General features: G+C 44.2%; 1 protein-coding gene across 1 annotated transcript in view; it reads left to right on the forward strand.

The window, feature by feature from the left end:
• LOC111974361 (myosin light chain kinase, smooth muscle) overlaps positions 1 to 20154 on the forward strand; it is an 89870-nt gene that overhangs the window by 2030 nt on the left and 67686 nt on the right. The window contains exons 2-3 of the mRNA XM_024002085.2: positions 10700 to 10809; positions 16849 to 17005. Coding sequence (XP_023857853.1) covers positions 16853 to 17005 — 153 coding nt within the window. The 5' untranslated portion in view covers positions 10700 to 10809; positions 16849 to 16852. The remainder of the gene's footprint in view (positions 1 to 10699; positions 10810 to 16848; positions 17006 to 20154) is intronic.

Below are 20154 nucleotides of genomic sequence, written 5' to 3' on the forward strand. Positions count from 1 at the left end.
CAGGTAATACTTGAAGTGACACAGTAGCGGCACTCATGTTCGTTGAATGTCTTGCTGAAGTCCGTCACCACTCTCTCCCCCTCTGGCCCCACCTAGGCCAGCACCCCACCCATTCCCACATTGCTTGTGGGGGGTGAGCATGGAGGCCTCGATCAACACCCTTCAGCGTGCACTGAAGTCCTCCTGGCACTCCATTGTCCATGTTAAGGCCTTGTCCTTTGGCAGCAGGCGGTTTAGGGGTCCGGCGAAGCTGGAGCAGCCCTGTACAAACCTCCTGTAGTGCTGCTGGTCAGTGGGGGTAGGCCAGTCTCGGACAGCCACCACTTTGTTCTCCATGGTGCTGATACCCTCCCCCCCCCATCCCCACTTTGTGCCCCAAGAAAGAGAACCTCTCTCCTCATGAAGTGGCACTCCAGCACACGCCGTAGCACTCCCAGGGCAGACTGGAAGGAGCTGCCGTGGGCAAGGATGTCATCGAGGTAGAACACACACTCCTTTCGGGGAGATGCCGTCCAGCATCCTGTCCATTAACCACTCAAAAGTAGCTGGTGCGTTAAAAAGGCCCTTGAACTGCCAGTGACCTCTGCTTGTGGATAAAGCTCTCTTGGCTCTGGCCTCTGGGGATAAGGGCACCTGCCAGTAGCTGCTGCAGAGGTCCAGATCAAGCGACTCATTGACGCATGGTAGGGGGGTATGAATGCTTCCTGGTTACCTCATTCAGCCGCCTGTAGTCTGCACAGAACCTCAGCTTGCCCCCCTTTTTAAGGAATCCAGCCCTGGGGCTGTCTGAGGGTTCGATGAAGTCCTCCCGCTGCATCTCCAACACCACCTTGTCTCCTAGCGTGCCATGTGGGTACAGCGGGGACGCACCTTGATGGGCGGAGCGTCGCCGGTGTCGATCTCATAGGGGTCTGACCCACCTTATCCTCAGAGCAAAGCTGTCTGAACTCGAACAATGACTGCCACAGCTGTTCCTGCTGCTGTGGGTCAAGACCATCAGTTCTTTTCCCATATCTCCTTCACTGCTGACAGTGTCCTCTTCTATCTGGAGTAGCTGGGCTGGGGGGGAGGTGTCATTGAGGTAGCTGGGGGAATGTCACACTACGCTGTGTGGGCTTAGCTATGGTGTGCAGCTGACAGAGAGGCTGGGGGAAGGTCACACACAGATGTGGGGGAGGGGCAGGGTAGCCATGAGTATTTGGTGACTGCAGGCCCTCCCTGGAAGCTAGTGTGCCCCTGTCTAGGCCTAGCTGTAAGCCTGTGCTCCTAAGAAAGTCCAACCCCAGGATACATTGGTCCTGTACAGCTGCTACCCACACAGGATGACGCACTGTCCTGCCCCCTAACCTTTCATGGGTGCCAGCTCACCTGTGACCGTGCGGGCTGAAACTGAGTCCAACCTGGTACAACGTCTGACTTCACCGGGGTTACTGTGGACTCAATGCAGGGCACCCCCTTGACAGGGATGTAACAAAAGTCCCCAACACAGTTCCGGTCCACCGAAAAAACAGGCTACATCCGCTTGCAGTTGTCTATTTTTGGGGGAGGTAGAGCCTTTCTCCCTCGTCTGGGCCGTTGGGCTCCTCCTGACGATAGTGGGGGTTGGTAAGAGAGCCAGGGGTCCTCACTGCCCCGTCTTTACGTGCCCCAAGACCTTTCCCTGGGCTCTGGGGGACATATGGCAATTCCTGTCCAAATAGCCTGGCTGACCACACCCCCAGCAGACCATGGGTCCGGGGTGTGTGTTGCATGCGATCTCTGTGCTGCGTGCTGTCTGTGGCAATATAGCACGAATGAGTTTAGTTATTTCAGTCACCCATACAGGCTTTCCAGGCTCTGCACCACAGCCCGCACAGTGGGTGTATCTCCAAACGCCCCCACTGTTTGCTTCTGTAATGACTTGGGATGAGTTACCTGGGTCTGTATGTGCAGCTCCGTAGTAGAGCGTGCCTGTATGAACTGGTCACGTGCCAGCTCGCTCTGCACGGAGGGGGCTTGTGAGCGCATGCCTGCCGAGTAATGCGTTCAGTGTCATTAGCGAGCACCCGTAGCGGCTCCCCTGGCAGCCTGCATCTACTACTCAGTTCGGAGCCCAGCAGCCAGGGTTGTAAGCAGTGTCCAAAGTGCCTCATTGTTCCAACTAACACCCCATAATCATGTCTGTCCTCCGGGCTAAGCAACAACAAACAGGACAAAGCATCGTCCGTGAGGCACAAAGCTAGTTGAAGTCCTCCATCTTCATCCGACCACCCCCCCTAAATGAGCAGTTCTAACTGGGCATGATACTTCCCAAACCACCTTACCAGAGTACAGTAATGACCTTGATTAAATAATAAATACAATTATGTATTAACAGGATTGAGTTCTCGATTCAATGGTTTATTAACCAGAACTCACAGGCTACTGTTTGGCCATAGCTTACGCCAAATAAATCCATGATTCATCCAATGGCATTGAGGAGTATACCACCTCTGTCATCGGCTTCATCCATAAGTGCATCGACGACGTCATTCCCACAGTGACCGTATGTACATATCCCAACCAGAAGCCTGTAATCCATGGCAACATCCGCATCGAGCTAAAGGCTAGAGCTGCCGCTTTCAAGGAGCGGGACACTAATCCGGGCACTTATTAGAAATCCCGCTATGCCCTCCGATGAACCATCAAACAGGCAAAGCGCCAATACAGGATTACGATTGAATCCTACTTCACCGGCTCTGATGCTCATCGGATGTGGCAGGGCTTGAAAACTATTACGGACTACAAAGGGAAACCCAGATGTGAGCTGCCCAGTGACGCGAGCCTACCAGAAGAGCTAAATGCCTTTTTATGCTCGCTTCGAGGCAAGCAACACTGAAGCGTGCACGAGAGAACCAGCTGTTCTGGATGACTGTGTGATAACACTCTCGGTAGCCGACGTGAGCAAGACCTTTAAACAGGTCAACATTCACAAAGCCGCGGGACCAGACAGATTACCAGGACTTGTACTCAAAGCATGCGCGGACCAACTGGCAAGTGTCTTCACTTACATTTTCAACCTCTCCCTTAATGAGTCTGTAATACCAACATGTTTCAAGACCACCATAGTCCCTGTGCCCAAGGAAGCGAAGGTAACCTGCCTAAATGATTACCGCCCCGTAGCACTCACATTCGGTAGCCATTAAGTGGTTGAAAGGCTGGTCATGGCTCACAACAGCATCCTCCCGGATACCCTAGACCCACTCCAATACGCATACCGCCCCTACAGATCCACGGATGACGCAATCTTAATCGCACTTTCTCACCAGGACAAAAACAAACCCTTTGTGAGAATACAGTTCATTAATCAAATGGCCAGCGGACTATTACATTGACCCCCCCCCCCCCCTCGGCATGCATAGTCACTTCACCCCTACCTACATGTACAAATTACTTAAACTAACCTGCACCCCCGCACACTGACTCAGTACCTCCTGTACAGTATATAGCGTTTAATCTTTTGTTTTGTAAAAAAAAAAAAAAAAAGATTTTAAAATATTTTCTTAACTTTATTTTCTTGAATTGCACTGTTGGTTAAGGGCTTGTAAGTAAGCAAGCATGGTCTTTTAAAGCTGCAATATGTACGTTTTTGGGCGACTTCACCAAATTCACATAGAAATGTGAATTATAGATATGACACTCATTGAATGCAAGTCTACGGCTGCTGTTACACGACGAAACTTGCATGCAATTGTTAGCAGTGGTGCCAACTCATTTTCAGGGTAAGTTGCTAGAGGCAGGTTGATTTGTTGCTAAACGTTGCTAAATGACGTTGTGATAACGTAAAACTGCGTCATTACGTAGAATACACAATAACGTTACTCAAATTGACTGGCCATCTCGGCAAAAACTATGATTTGACATTTGTTCAGGTACAGACTCCCACTCTTTTCTGTACAATTTTGATTGAGACATGTTGATTGATGTTGTAAGTTCTGTTAAAGATCAAACATTCGTGACCAACTGTGTTCATTGGGTTTGGCTCGTCGAACGCATACTACTGCAAGTCAGCCAACAATGATTTGCAATTTGCTGAAATTGCTGTTGACCTGCGCTGACGTCACTCACAATGCACTTTTGCAGCCAGACACGTGTGTTGTGACTGAGTGTGTGACAGAAAATCGTTTTTGTCATTTAGAGGGAAAATGCGTGCATGTTAGCGTTTGAGTCACTTTTCACAAGTTGCTAAAAGTTCCAAATACATTTTTAAAAGAAGCTAAATTTGATGCTAGGTGGTATTTGAAAAAAAAGTTGCTAAATCTAGCAACAAAATTGCTAAGTTGGCATCACTGATTTTTATTTGCTTTACAACTGAGTTGCTTGATTGCTTCGGAAACACCCCCCTGCAACTCATTTTCAACTTGGTTGCATCCAGTTGAAACTTTGCAACTTTGAAACCAATTGTAAGCAACAACCTATCAAAACAAACACTTTTGTCACATGATCCATTCTAAGGTTCGGAATTCCGACCCAGTTGTCATGTCAACACAGCCGTCAGTGCTGCAGTGCTGCGCAACCCGGAATCAGGGCTGACAGAGACTAGCACAGATGTATAAACATTATTGGCATCATGGCTAGTCATAATTTATGTATATGGTTTAGCAATCAATAACTAATTTTGAGGTGATCCTAAACCTCTCACTGAACAGTTTCAACTGAAATTGTCCAACATGAACTGTGCTAGCTATCTTAGTTCGCTGCTAGCTTAGTTAGCATGTTCCTAGCTAGCTATGTTGGTGTTTGCAATGTCATTTTGGCTAGCTAAATTGTACAGGCTACAGTTCTGTATCCTTGCTGTTACAATAACCAAACGTTGGAGAAACAAATCATTTGTGAAACCAAGATGTAATGCAGCAGATGATATGGGGTGTGTTCTGAATTCTCAAACAAGCAGCTTCAATTTGATTGGCTGTTGCATGCAATTGGGTTTGAGTTTCTTCATGTAACAGCAAAGTTGCTTGAGATGTCACTTGCAACTGCAAATAAAATGGCGTGAGTGTTACTTCGTGTAACCCCAGCCTAAGAAGTGGTAATTTTGTACTATGTACACTTTCTTATGTTTTGCTGTTAGGTTTCGTGTTGGCGTGTTTTGTACACCAGCTAAAAATATATTCCAGTGGTTTAGATGGTACCATGATTCTCTACACAATGACTGCTTGTTTTGTCACATAAACAGAAATTGGGCGAACTATTGGAATTTAAGCAACAAGGAAATGACGGAGTGAATTCAGCATATTGCACCTTAAAGCCTGCAGTGCCCGGCCCTCTGTCCTAACCCCCGCCGCTCCACCAACCACAAGGTTAAGTTTAGAATAAGAGTTAGGGGAAGGTTATTTAAAATGCTGCGTTTTCCTGGCACCACTCTGCCAGGGCCCTCACCACCTTGCTGTAGGATGTTTCGTAATTGTTGGTAATCAGGCCTACTACTGTTGTGTCGTCAGCGAACTTTATGATTTGAATTGGAGGCGTGTGTGGCAAAGCAGTAATGGTAGTACAGGAGGGGGTTGAGCATGCCCCTGTGTTGAGGATCAACGTAGTGGTGGTGTTTCCTTCCTTCACCACCTGGGGGTGGCCTGTCAGGAAATCCAGGATCCAATTGCACAGCGTGGGGTTCAGACCAAGGGTCCCGAGCTTAATGATGAGCTTGAAGAGTACTATGGTGTTGAATGCTGAGCCATAGTCAATGATCAGCATTCATGGGTATTCCTCTTGTCCAGTTGGGATAGGGTGGTGCAATGGTGATTGCATCGTCTGTGGATGTATCTATACAAATTGAAGTGGGTCTAGGGTGTCCGGTAAGGTGGAGGTGATTTGGATCCTTAACTAGCCTCTCAAAGCACTTCATGGTGACAGATTTGAGTGTTACGGGGTGATATTCATTAGATAAGTTACCTTTGCTTTCTTGGGTACAGGAACAATGGTGGACATTTTGAAGCAAGTGGGGACAAGTGTCTGTAAACACTCCAGTCAGCTGGTCTGCGCATGCTCTGAGGACGCGACTAGGGATGCAGTCTGGGCGGGCAGCCTTGCGAGGGTTAACACACTTACATGTCTTACTCACGTTGGCCACGGAGAACCAGAGCCCACAGTCCACGTTGAGACTAGTGTTTTGCGGGTACTATTTAATGAAGCTGCCAGTTGAGGACTTGTGAGGCGTCTGTTTCTCAAACTAGACACTAATGTACTTGTCCTCTTGCTCAGTTGTGCACCGGGGCCTTCCCTCCCTCTCTTCTTTCTATTCTGGTTAGAGCCAGTTTGCGCTGTTCTGTGAAGGGAGTAGTACACAGCGTTGTACGAAATATTCAGTTTCTTGGAAATTTCTCATATGGAATACCCTTCCTTTCTCAGAACAAGAATAGACTGACGAGTTTCAGAAGAAAGTTATTGGTTTCTGGCCATTTTGAGCCTGTAATCGAATCCACAAATGCTGATGCTCCAGATACTAGTCTAAAGGAGAACAGTTTTATTGCTTCTTTAAATCAGGACAACCGTTTCAGCTGTGCTAACATAATTGCAAAAGGGTTTTCAAATGATCAATTAGCCTTTTAAAATGTTAAACTTGGATTAGCTAACACAACGTGCCATTGGAACACAGCAGTAATGGTTGCTGATAATGGGCCTCGGTACGCCTATGTAGATATTCCATTAAGTATCAGTCGTTTCCAGCTACAATCGTCATTTACAACATTAACAATGTCTACACTGTATTTCTAATTAATTGGATGTTTTTGAAAAAGCAATTTTTTTTGCCCATTTAAAATAACAAGGACATTTATAAGTGACCCCCAACTTTTGAATGGTATATAGCTAGACATAACATTTTACCCCCTTTTTCTCCCCAATTTCGTAATATCCAATTGGATTGAAGTGCCTGATGTAAGTCATCCTGGTGCATTCTAAAACCATTATATAGTCTAATGGATTCGAGGCGAAGCTCGAGAGCCGTGCGTCCTCCGAAACAACCCTGCCAAGCCGCACTGCTTCTTGACACAATGCACACTTAACCCGGTAGGCAGCTGAACCAATGTGACGGAGGAAACACTGTACACCTGGCGACAGTGTCAGCGTGTGTGCGCCCGGCCCGACACAGGAGATGCTAGAGCTCGATGGGACAAGGACAACCGGGCCGGTCAAACCCTCCCCTAACCTGGACGACATTGGGCCGATTGTGCGTCGCCTCATGGGTCTCCCGTTTGCGGCCAGCTGCGACACAGCCCGGTATCGAACCAGGATCCGTAGTAACACAGCTAGCCCTGCGAAGCAGTGCCTAACACGGAACCCAAACCGGCTGCGCGCGTGCGCGCTATCGTGCATACATTTATTTTGTCCCCCTACACCAAACGTGATCACGACACGCAGGTTAAAATATCAAAACAAACGCTGAACCAATGACATTAATTTGGGGACAGGTCAAAAAGCATTAAACATGTATGGCAATTTAGCTAGTTAGCTTGCACTTGCTAGCTAATTTGTCTTATTTATCTAGCTTGCTGTTGCTAGCTAATTTGTCCTGGGATATAAACATTGAGTTGTTATTTTACCTGAAATGCACAAGGTCCTCTACTCCGTCAATTATTCCACACAAAAAAACGGCCAACTGAATCATTTCTAGTCAGCTCTCCTCATTCCAGGCTTTTTCATCTTTGAACTTATATGGTGATTGGCATCTACACTTTCATAGTATTACCTCGACGACCGGCAAAACATTTAGTCTTTCAATCACCCACGTGGGTATAATCAATGAGGTGATGGCACGTGGGTACCTGCTTCTATAAACCAATGAGGAGATGGGAGAGGCAGGACTTGCAGCGTGATTTGCGTCAGAAATAGGAATGACTAACATTTTAGCCCTTGGCATTGCAGACGCTCGTTGGCGTGCGCAATAATTGAATAACATGGATTTCTAAATTTATTTTGCTACGCTCGCGCACGTGACGTGTCCGGTCTGGTCAGCATGTTAGACCGCTGCCCCACTCAGGAGGCCCCTGTTGAATTTCTTCTTAATGAGCTTAATCCATAATCAGTTGGACATGAGTAGTGCCATAAGTATTGAAACACAGGTGATTGAACAGGAAGTCCAGTTAATACTGTAACACTAATAGTAATCTTCACTTGCCAGCTGTGCTCTGGCAGTCAGCTACTTTATTGGGCATCCAGAACCTAAGGACGGTCTTGAATAGGAGCAGAAGTCTTAGGTCAGCACTTTTCCCTGTCCAGACACTGACTACAGGCAGACAATGGAGCTGGTTGGTGTTACAGTAGGTTATGTAAAATTCCCAAGTTTTCCAAAAATCCCATTTGGAAGAATCCTGAAATCAGGAGGGAATAAGCAGGAAATCTGGTATCTTGGCATGTGGATTTAAAAACAAACAAAAAAAACATTATTTCACCTTTATTTAACCAGGTAGGCCAGTTGAAAACAAGTTCTCATTTACAACTGCGACCTGGCCAAGATAAAGCAAAGCAGTGCGACAAAAAACAACAGAGTTACACATGGGATAAACAAAAGTACAGTACAGATTTATGGAAAACCGTAACTTAATTATTACGGTTTGATATGACATGACTCGGCTACAGTCACAGTTGGCAAATGGAACTGTTATGAGGCATGGGCCCTGGTCAAAGGTAGTGCGCTACATTGGGAATAGGGTGCCATTTGGGATGTACTTTGTGTGGGTTACCGGGTTGTTACTAGCCTTATCACAGTCCTGTCGGTGTCCTATGAGCTTCCTGATGCTATTGACGAGCAGTAGTATTGTCCCTGTACATCATGGACCCTATTTATTTATGGGGAGGGGGAATTCTCCTCACTCATGTTTCCCCCAGCAAAGTGTCAACAGTGTGTCACGTTTACCAAAAGCCCCAACAAGTGTGACTCTACGGTGGGTAAGATTAGACATTGTGTTCACACACACGTTATCCAGTTTGGCCCCATCATTCTCCTTTCATTATGTCCTTTGTATTTAACTGCAGTCCCCTCCGTGTTGTACACCTGTTTGTCATCCTGGTGATTCATTGTGCGTCTCAAATGGCACCCTATTCCCTATATAGTGCTCTACTTTTGGCCAGAGCCTGGTCAAAAGTAGTGCACTACATAGGGAATAGGATATAATCTGGGATGTGTATACCTTATGTGCTGTGGGTTATCTCACCCTAATGGCCTCGAGTGAAGGTGAATGACCCCATGGCCATGTAAAAGTGTTTGCTTATTGCTATAGCAACGGTGCCCCAAACTGTCAGAAAGAGGAGATCTCTCCCAGCCAGGTATTCCAGGTATGCATATGTGACTTAACCCTTAGATGAAAGGAGCAATGGTATTGGAGTACTGTGGATGGAACCAATATTCCTGTGGGCCTCCGGGGCCCATGTTGTGCATCTAAGGCTCAACACAGTTCAGTATTCTAATTATGTATGGAAATAGCCTTGGTTATGTGGGTTTGCAATAGCAGTGATACATTTTTAGTGGTTTGTCTTCTGTCAGCTATTGAAAGCATTTTTATTTGCCTTGCTGAACTATTATGCCATGTTTCTTTTTGTTGATATTGGTTTTTAAAGGGTATGAACCTTACTTTGACCATGTCACGAATGTGAGGTATGAAGCATGATTGACTCGGGGCCATGCAAAACATCATAGCTCAAATAAACTGAATATACATTCTGCAATGTGTCCACTGATAAAGCACCAATGTGCCTATCTTGGTGTTCCAATAAATAATTAATGAAACAGGTCTGGCTGTGGCTTTGCTGATAGTGGCCCACTGTTATTATTTCATAGATGGGAAGCAACATGGCATCCTGATGATGGATTACAGAATATGTGTCCCAAATGGCACCATATTCCCTATATAGTACACTACTTTTGACCAGAGCCCATAGGTCATTTGGGACACAAATAGAAGAATGCATTCAGAAAAACAACATTTCTGTAGTTAAGGCCAACCTTTTGATGTTCGTGCTTTGCTTAGAGGGAACTGTTTGTCAAATTTGTGTACAGAATAACAACAACGTTTTTTTTCTGTCTTGATGGTTTATACAGCAAAAAGGGACTTTCACCCTTGTTGGTTATTATAGGCCTTGCACATCCTGTCAATTAAATGTTTTCTCAGACAGGAACCATTTATGTTAATTCCTGTGGCTGATGGAGAGTCAATACAAGCAGCACAACTGTTTTCATTCTCTAGTCCACACCAAGCACATGTTTAGATTCCACCTGAGGTTATACTCTCCAATTTTGTCTGCATCAGTTTCTCCTCGTTTTGATTTCCAACTGAAGAGAAGCTAATGAATAAAACAAAGTATTTAACTTTTAATCGAGACCATGTGTTCTTCCTTGATAGATGTGTTTAACATGTTGTGTTAGTTGAACAAAGACTCAGACTTCGTTGGAAGTAAGCAATCATTTGACAGGCTAAATAGAGTAACATAATATGGAATTTTGAGAATCAAATGGAAAAAGAGGACCAAATTGGAAATCAGACTCCTTTGGGCATTATTGTGTTTTATCATCGGTCATTTTTTTCAAATCCGGCTGGAGCAACTTCATACTTATCAATTCAATCAATAAACGAATGAACCAATCAGTCTCTCAATCCATGTGAAGATGTACAGCTCTGTTTGTCCTTAGACAGACTACTGTACCTTAATGTGTTCCTACCTTCACTCATTTTATCCATGCAAACAGGAGAAAAAGGAGGGACGCTCACAAACCCAGCCCCAGGGACAGCCAGTGGTGATTCCACTACCCTCACAAACTGCCCCTCCTACAGCAAAGGCAGCCCAACACGGAATACAGTGAGTTGGCTTTTCTCTGATTTATGTTTACCCTCTCTCTTTCTGTTGCACATACAATAAACATGAAGTCAACATGAATGAATGTTATAATGCAACACGGCGCATGGTGATGTCATCGTTGAAGTCCGTCATTGTCTGTCCACTGCAGGGCAGAAATGGCATATTTATAACCTCAGCAAAAAAGAAACGTTCTCTCACTGTCAACTGCATTTATTTTCAGCAAACTTAAAGTGTAAATATTTGTATGAACATAACAAGATTCAACATCTGAGACACATGAACTGAACAAGTTCCACAGACATGTGACTAACATAAATGGAATGTGTCCCTGAACAAAGGGGGGGTCAAAATCAAAAGTAACAGTCATTAGCTGGTGTGGCCACCAGCTGCATTAAGTACTGCAGTGCATCTCCTCCTCATGGACTGCACCAGATTTGACAGTTCTTGCTGTGAGATGTTACCCCACTCTTCCACCAAGGCACCTGCAAGTTCCCGGACATTTCTGGGGGGAATGGCCCTAGCTTTCACCCTCCGATCTAACAGTTCCCAGACATGCTCAATGGGATTGAGATCTGGGCTCTTCGCTGGCCATGGCAGAACACTGACATTCCTGTCTTGCAGGAAATCACGCAGAGAACGAGCAGTATGGCTGGTTGCATTGTCATGCTGGAGGGTCATGTCAGTATGAGCCTGCAGGAAGGGTACCACATGAGGGAGGAGGATGTCTTCCCTGTAACGCACAGTGTTGAGATTGGCTGCAATGACAACAATCTCAGTCCGATGATGCTGTGACACACCGCCCCAGACCATGACGGACCCTCCACCTCCAAATCGCTCCAGAGTACAGGCCTCGGTGTAACGTTCATTCCTTCAACGATAAACGTCAGTAGAAAGGCCTCTTTAGTGTCCTACATTTTTATAACTGTGACCTTAATTGCCTACCGTCTGTAAGCTGTTAGTGTCTTAACGACCGTTCCACAGGTGCATGTTCATTAATTGTTTATAGTTCATTGAACAAGCATGGGAAACGGTGTTTAAACCCTTTACAATCAAGATCTGTAAAGTTATTTGGATTTTTACAAATTATCTTCGAAAGACAGGGTCCTGAAGAAAAAGGGACGTTTCTTTTTTTGCTGAGTTTATATATAGATCCCCTATGGTATTGATCCCTAGTTCTCCCCATTGCTCTAATGTGTTAGAGGGGGCAAAGGAGGGATTTCTGGCAACAGGAAGCAGGAATGATATTGGTGTAAGGTCAAAATTGACTTAAATTTGCTTCCAGATTCGGACTGTGCTGTGTATAATAGGATTGTCAATATAAAGTGACATCAACTTCACAGGTGACAAAATCACAGCGCCAATAGAGAAGTGGGGGCAATCCTCACACTCCATACTAAGCCAGCTGGATGCCAGAAATGCATCATCCAGCAAAAACGTAACAGCACAGAGGTTAGCAGCCCAATAGTAAAATATAACATTTGGGAGAGACAATCCTCCTTCCATCTTGGAATTACAGAGGTGTTTTTTACCTATCCTGTGTGTTTTATAATCCCAGATGAAWGGATTGATAATTGAGTCCAGTTGTTTATGAAAGGACTTAGATATGAATACTGGGATGTTCTGGAATAGGTAAAGCAGTTGTGGGAGGAAAACTATTTTTAATGGCATTAATTCCTCCGAGGAATGAAATTGGGAGAGTTCTTAAATTGTATGTTTGTCTTGAGTTTTTGCATCAGAGGGGGGAAATTCTCTTTAAATAGTGAGGGGTATTGTTTGGTAACTACATACAGTGCCTTGCAAAAGTATTCATCCCCCATTAAGTTTTTCTTATTTTGTTGCATTACAACCTGTAATTTAAATATATTTTTATTTGGATTTCATGTAATGGACATATACAAAATAGTCCAAATTGGTGTAGTGAAATTGAAAATATATATTAAAAAATAAAAATAATAATATGAAAAGTGGTGCATTCATATGTATTACCCCCTTTGCTATGAAGCCCCTAAATAAGATCTAGTGCAACCAATTACCTTTAGAAGTCACACAATTAGTTAGTTTGCACACAGGTGGACTTTATTTGTCACATGATCTGTCACATGATCTCAGTGTGTGTATATATACACCTGTTCTGAAAGGCCCCAGAGTCTGCAACACCACTAAGCAAGGGGCACCATGAAGACCAAGGAGCTCTCCAAACAGGTCAGGGACAAAGTTGTGGGGAAGTATAGATCAGTGTTGGGTTAGAAAAACATATCTGAAACTTTGAACATCCCACAGAGCACCATTTAAATCCATTATTAAACAATTTAAAGAATATGGAACCACAACAAACCTGCCAAGAGGGCCGCCCACCAAAACTCATGGACCAGGCAAGGAGGGCATTAATCACAGAGTCAACAAAGAGACAAAAGATAACCCTGAAGGAGCTGCAAAGCTCCACAGTGGAGATTGGAGTATCTGTCCATAGGACGACTTTAAGCCGTACACTCCACAGGGCTAGGCTTTACGGAAGAGTGGCCAGAAAAAAGCCATTGCTTAACGAAAAAAATAAGCAAACACGTTTGGTGTTCGCCAAAAGGCATGTGGGAGACTCCCCAAACATATGGAAGAAGGTACTCTGGTCAGATGAGGGTCAAATTTAGCTTTTTGGCCATCAAGGAAAATACTACATCTGGCGCAAACCCAACACCTCTCACCACCCCGAGAACACCATCCCCACAGTGAAGCATGGTGGTACAGCATCATGCTGTGGGGATGTTTTTCCATCGGCAGGGACTGGTAAACTGGTCAGAGTTGAAGGAATGATGGATAGCGCTAAATACAGGGCCATTTTTGAGGGAAACCTGTTTCAGTCTTCCAGAGATTTGAGACTGGGACCGAGGTTCACCTTCCAGCAGGAAAACGACCCTAAGCATACTGCTAACTGCAACACTTGAGTGGTTTAAGGGAAAACATTTAAATGTCTAGTTAAAGCCCAGACCTCAATCCAATTGAGAAACTGTGGTATGACTTAAAGATTGCTGTACACCAGCGGAACCCATCCAACTTGAAGGAGCTGGAGCAGTTTTGCCTTGAAGAATGGGCAAAAATCCCAGCAGCTAGATGTGCCAAGCTTATAGAGACATACCCCAAGAGACTTGCAGTTGTAATTGCTCCAAAAGAGGTCTCTACAAAGTATTGACTTTGGGGGGGTGAATAGTTATGCACGCTCAAGTTTTTTTTTCTTGTTTGTGTCGCAATAAAAAATATTTTGCATCTGCAAAGTGGTAGGCATGTTGTGTAAATCAAATGATACATCCCCCCCCCACATTTTTTTTACATTCCAGGTTGTAAGACAACAAAAAAGGAAAAATGTCAAGGGGGGTGAATACTTTCGCAAGCCACTGTAGAGGAGAATGTCATCTGTGTATAGTGAAATCCTATTTAGAATATCTTTAGTATTATAGCTGTATATTGCTGCATGAGATCTTATCGCCTGAGCGAGAGATTCAATGATTAGAGCAAAAAGCAGAGGCAACAGCGCACAACCTTGCTTTGTCCCTCTATAAAGGTTCAATTGTGGCGACAAAGTTTGGTTAGTGGGTATTTTCCCCCCTTTTTTTTGGTTAGGGGTTCCTATATATAAAAGCTGGATCCATTTTGTGAACCCATCTCCAAAATTACATTTCTGTCGGACCTTGAATGGATAGGACCAATCAACTTGGTCAAAGTCCTTTTCGGCATCCAGAGATACAACTGCAAGGTCCACATTGGGTAACCTCTGAGAATACATAATGTTGAGGCACCTGAGATTGAAGAATGAGTTTCTGTTAGGGATAAAGAAGACGGCACATTTTAGAATGGCCTTTTATTGTCCACAGCACAAGGTGCACCTGTGTAAGGATTGTGCTGTTTAATCAGCTTGATATGCCACACCTATCAGGTGGAAGTATTATCTTGTCAAAGGAGAAATGCTCACTAACAGGGATGTAAACAAATTTGTGCACAAAATTTGAGAGAAATAAGCTTTTTGTGCGTAATTTTTTTTGGGGGGATATTTTATTTCAGCTCATGAAACATGGAACCGACATTTTACATGTTGCTTTTTTAATAATTTTGTTAGTATACTTACAGATACAGGGTAATAATACATTAGAACTTTTTGTAGGTAGACTGCATTGACGTTGGGGCCAATCAAGCTTCTTTTGTTAGATTAATTTAATATTTAATGTCACTAACATGTTTGCCCTGAGCTCAAGCTAAATCCTTCACCTTCTTGTGATGCTTTTGTTTGCTGACAGGGCCTGTCAATGTCATGTTTTGATTGTGTCATGCCACGTCTGAGATAATAACCCAATGGCAAAGGCTGTGCCCCAAATGGCACCCTATTCCCTATACAGTTCACTACTTTTGACCAGGGCACATTTCAAAGCCCCTCAGTGACCCTGAACTGACACCGCTCTCACAACACTAAAAGAGCAAGAGGGCTTTACAACACGCCACATCAAACACACAGCTGTATTGACATCATTATTAATCCCATGTGATGTTACGTGGCATTGTGTGGATTTGGGAATTGAATTGTATTCAGTTCTAATAAAGGCTATGCTCAAATTCTTTGTTTGATGCTTGAAAGCCACTGCCATTGAACCGTAGAGTACAATAAGTCTTTTTTGCAACGTTTTTTTTTTAAGCAGATTAATGAAACTAAGCTTTCATCCTCTGCTCAAAGGTGTGTCTGCCTTTCCTGTTTCCCAATGGAACTGGTGGTTGTGAATCATTTCGCTTAATACCACCAGTACTTGTTGTTAAGCTGGAGAGTAGTCCAACAGGCCCTTCTGGCATCTCGTGGAGGTAACATTCATGGTTTTCTACCCTGTGCCACTCTCACGTTCATCCTCAGGGGGCACCGGCTGCAGCTCCATATGGCTGCAGACTGAGGGCCCAGTGTTTCTACCAGCGTTAGGCATCTAACGTCTCAAAACAGGCAGGATAAAAGCACTTGTACTTGTCCCAACTCCTCTATTGAGACCATGGTGGTGATTAACACATTCCACACATGGGATATACAATGACCAGGGCATCTGTCGGACTGACTGAGTTACAGTATGTGGGTGTTGTCCTTATTTAGTTATTCTAATGACTTAGATTAGATACGCAGGGATGCAAATATTGGCCAGCTAGAGCTAGATTGAGCACGTACTGTGATCCAGAAAACTTTGAGTAGTCAAATATGGTGATTATAGCCTACAGCGCGCATTTTTTGTTGCATTTTTTTGGGGGGTTGCTTATTTGCTCGTCAATTTGACTTTTGACTGTCACAGAAATGTGGTCGGGGGCTGAAAAGGTGTCTGAGAGTCCCATTTCTGTACAAGCCTCAAGCCTGTGCTGGAAAATAAACATGGGAGGTATTTCCCCTAAATCATCAGGAAAGGAAGTTGCAGTTATTTTCTAATATTTCCTTAACTACCTCTACAGCTAAGTTATGGCCTTCCAAAGCTAAGCTTAGGTGTATAAGAATGACAAGCTCAAAACTTGCAAAAGTAATGATTGATAAAAATCAACCATTGATTCACACTTGTTTTTATGGTTGATAAGGTCTACTGATTTGTCTCGACACCAGGGTGTATTCATTATAACGATTCTGTTGCAAATAGGTTTGTACGTTTGCAACAGGAAATGTTTACTCCAAACTGAAAACATTTTGCAACAAAAACAAGCATTTCTATTGGACAGATTCAGGTAGGTCCCTTCCCATTTTTGTTCCGTTTGCTCTGTTTGGTTCTTATAACTGTTTACGTTGCGAGACGTAATAAATACACCCCAAATGGTTGGTGGATTGGATTAAAGAGAAAGGTATATAAAGACAGGAATCACTTCAAATAGAAATGTTATCTGTAATATGTGAAGCCCAACAGCCTATAGCTGTGTCCCTATTCCCTTTATAGTCCCCTATGGGCCCTGGTCCAGTACTTCACTACGCATGGAATAGAATGCCATTGGGGATGAAGTGCTTTATCAAAACAATTTACAAAAAAGTTATTCTATCATTTACAGAAATATGGGGGATGTGCAGCTTGTGACGACAACGCGGATCTCCAAGACCAGCTTGACATTAGGCCGAGGTTCTCCAAGTCAGGAGTCTCCAACCTTTACTCTCCCACCCCGCAATGCCCGGGTCAGCCCAGGAGAGACCGCACGCTTTGATGGGAAGGTAGGAATCGCTCTCTCAAAAAGCCTGTCACCATTCGCTCCCTATATCCCTTCCCCTTGGTCCTATCTTCTTTTATGTTAGTATTTCTGAATAGGTATAACCAATGTAGTGGTAAGGCTTCCACCGTATCTGCAAACATTGAAAGATTAGGGCCATAAGGAGGAGAGGGATCCAATTTGTGAATGGACCCAAAAATGAATTTTCTTTCCCCCTCCTGACTTTATACCGGTTATATCTGTTTATTTTCAACCCACCCGAGTGTGCGTGAGCTGAGCATGGTGTATAACCTTCATTGTATAACCTTCATTGTGTTTGGAGTAGAGGTGCTGAAGTGTACTTTGTTGCCTTGGGTCAAGGTCTTGTGTTGACCCCCCCAGGCCCAAGGCTCCTACTGTGCTGTTCACTGAGCTCTCCTTGGCATCCCTCTCTGAGCTTCACTGTCTGTTTGGACTTGGCCCAATCCCAAATCGACCCCTATGCACTTGTGGAGATGAGCAATATGGTGAAAACTCCACCTAGCCTATCCAAGGGGCAAGGTGGAGCTATTACCATATCACTAACACCTATAATATCTTTTCATATCTCCACGTGCGTAGGGTTTAGGGATTGATTTGTGCACCCGTCTCCGATTTTATCAGCTCACTCAGTGTGGTCATAGGTGAGCGACCAGGCTTTGTACATAAAAAATGACGGTCTCAGAATGCTTTTCCCAACATGTACTTGAGGCTGGCAGACGGTACTGTCAGGTCTTGATTTATCGCAAAGGTCCTTTTGGCAAAGACTGCTTGAATTTCCATTTTCCATATGATTAATGCATGGTGACTTGTTATCCTAAAAAATACGTCTTTGCCCAATATGTTTTGAAGTTATCCAAACATTTAAATCATTGATGCGTAGGCTATGCTTTTTTTAAATGCACTTAAAATTGGGGAAAAAGAGATCCATGTTGATCGGGATTAAGTTAGAGGTTTATCATGGGTGAAATGCTAGTCAGGAAGAATAATATAATTTATGCCATTAAGCAAACGCTTTTATCCAAGCAATTTAGTCATGTGAGCATAAATGTTCATATTGGTGGCCACAGTGTTACTCGAACCCACTATCCTGGATGTGCTAGTGCCGAACTCTACACAGGACCACAATGCATTTCTCCAATACATTTTATTTCGTAACTATATCTCGAGAGTGTAGGTCATTGGTTTTGTGATCTTTATTTGTTATCCCCCAAAATGCAAGATTTAAATGTTACTCTATCCACTGCACATGTCAGCATGGCCAGTCAAACTCTCTACAGTGGCTTTGCTCTGTGTTTGGAACCCTTCCCCTTTCATGTACCCTTGTCATGTTTTGACAGTCCCCAAAGGGTCGGCTCTGCTCCTCAGATGTCCCGGTCTCAGTTCCTGTCAAGTCTCCCCACTGCTTTCCATTTAAAAGGGATAGTTCACACACAAAATAAACGACATTGGTTTACTTACCTTATCCATTGCCTGCTTACATTGTATGGCATCAATCAATACTTTGGTTATGTTTACCTTACTACTCTCTTCAAATGCTGATGCTTTGAATGAGTCCTTTTAAAGGGGAAGTTCAGAATTTTACAACTTGATGTTAGATGGTTCCTCACCCTGAAAGTAGTCTATGGGCCAGGAGAAACTGTAATCCATGGTTCGGTTTTAACGACATGAAGGCAGTGTTATGGACCTGCTGTGTGTGGGATCGCTCTTAGATTGGAAAGGATGTGTGACTAATGAGACGGTAGTGTTACAGAAAGCAGGCTCCTGTCACTTTGAGTTCACCTCCACCGTACACATGGTTTTCATTCGGCTTCCCTGTCTCTGCTTTGAGTCTGATGTGAAGTAATGGAGTAATTTCTGGGACTCATGGTAAAAATCCAAATTGCATCCTCTTTATGAAATGATACAGTTAAACAGGGTTTCCCAACTGCTGGCCCACGGGCCAAAACCATGTGTATGGTGCCCCCCCCCCCCCAAGTTTTCTGGACATAAGACAGAAAAAACACCAGGAAATCAGCTCCAAGTGATTTTCAAATCTGTTCACATGTATTCCCACGCATACTAGAGAGACCATACTGTATGTGATCGTATACAAATAGTAATTATTCATAATAATTAATTGGATTTATATAGCGCTTTTCTACAAACTGAGGAACTCCTAAGCACTTTACATAGTAGGGGGAAACTTACCTCATCCACCATCAATGTGTAGCACCCACCTCAGTGATGCACGGTGACCAATTTCGTGCCACAATGCTCACCACACATCAGCTATCAGGTGGAGAGGTGAGGAGTGATATATTAGGAATGCGGGGGATGATTAGGTGGCCATGATGGAATGTGGCCAGGTTGGGAATTTAGCCATGATACCGACGTGAACACCCCTACTCTTACAATAAGTGCCATGGGATTTTGAATGACACCTGCTTTAATGTCCTATCCGAAAGACGGCACCCTACGCAGGGCAATGTCCTCAAATGTAATCAAGGTTTGAAACGATGGTTTTAGTCAAATAATATCTGTTTAGTCAGTCAATTTGCAGCCCCACCATCCGCTCAAGAAACTATTGCCCCGCGGCTGAATCTAGTTAATGATCCCTGCAGTAAAGTCTTCAAGAAGGAGCGAGAATTCGAAAAGGAACTGTTAACAGGCATTTGCTGACAATTAAAGTCAATAAATAATGCCTATCAACCAATCAGCATCCATGATCTGAACTACCCGTTTCCTAAGTTGTTTCAACTCAAACCAGGCTGGACTTTAACCAGTGCTCATGATCAAGATCCAATATGAATGTAAAAACATCCCCTATCTCCAACTTCCTCCGGCTTCTCTAACATACCATCTTTGCCTGTGTTGCCGTCAATGAGCTTCCACATTTTAGTTGATTTTAGCTTCTCAGATGGCTCTTGGTAGTCTAAATACTCTCGCCGCCCGCAAACCCTTGCGGTGTGCTCCTAAAACACAGTGGGTAAGGCAAAGGAAATTGAAATGATAAATGCCGCTGCAGTCTGTAGCCGGAGCCAGGGAAGCTGCAGGAGCATGGAGCTAGAAGCCTGGGACTGCTGAGTGAGTTAGAGGAGAACTGGACTGACTTTGTGTCTGACAGTGACTGCAGCTCAGACGCTCTGTCAGAAT

This window comes from Salvelinus sp. IW2-2015, linkage group LG2 (genome assembly GCF_002910315.2).
Source record: "Salvelinus sp. IW2-2015 linkage group LG2, ASM291031v2, whole genome shotgun sequence".
In the NCBI taxonomy this organism is placed as follows: domain Eukaryota; kingdom Metazoa; phylum Chordata; class Actinopteri; order Salmoniformes; family Salmonidae; genus Salvelinus; species Salvelinus sp. IW2-2015.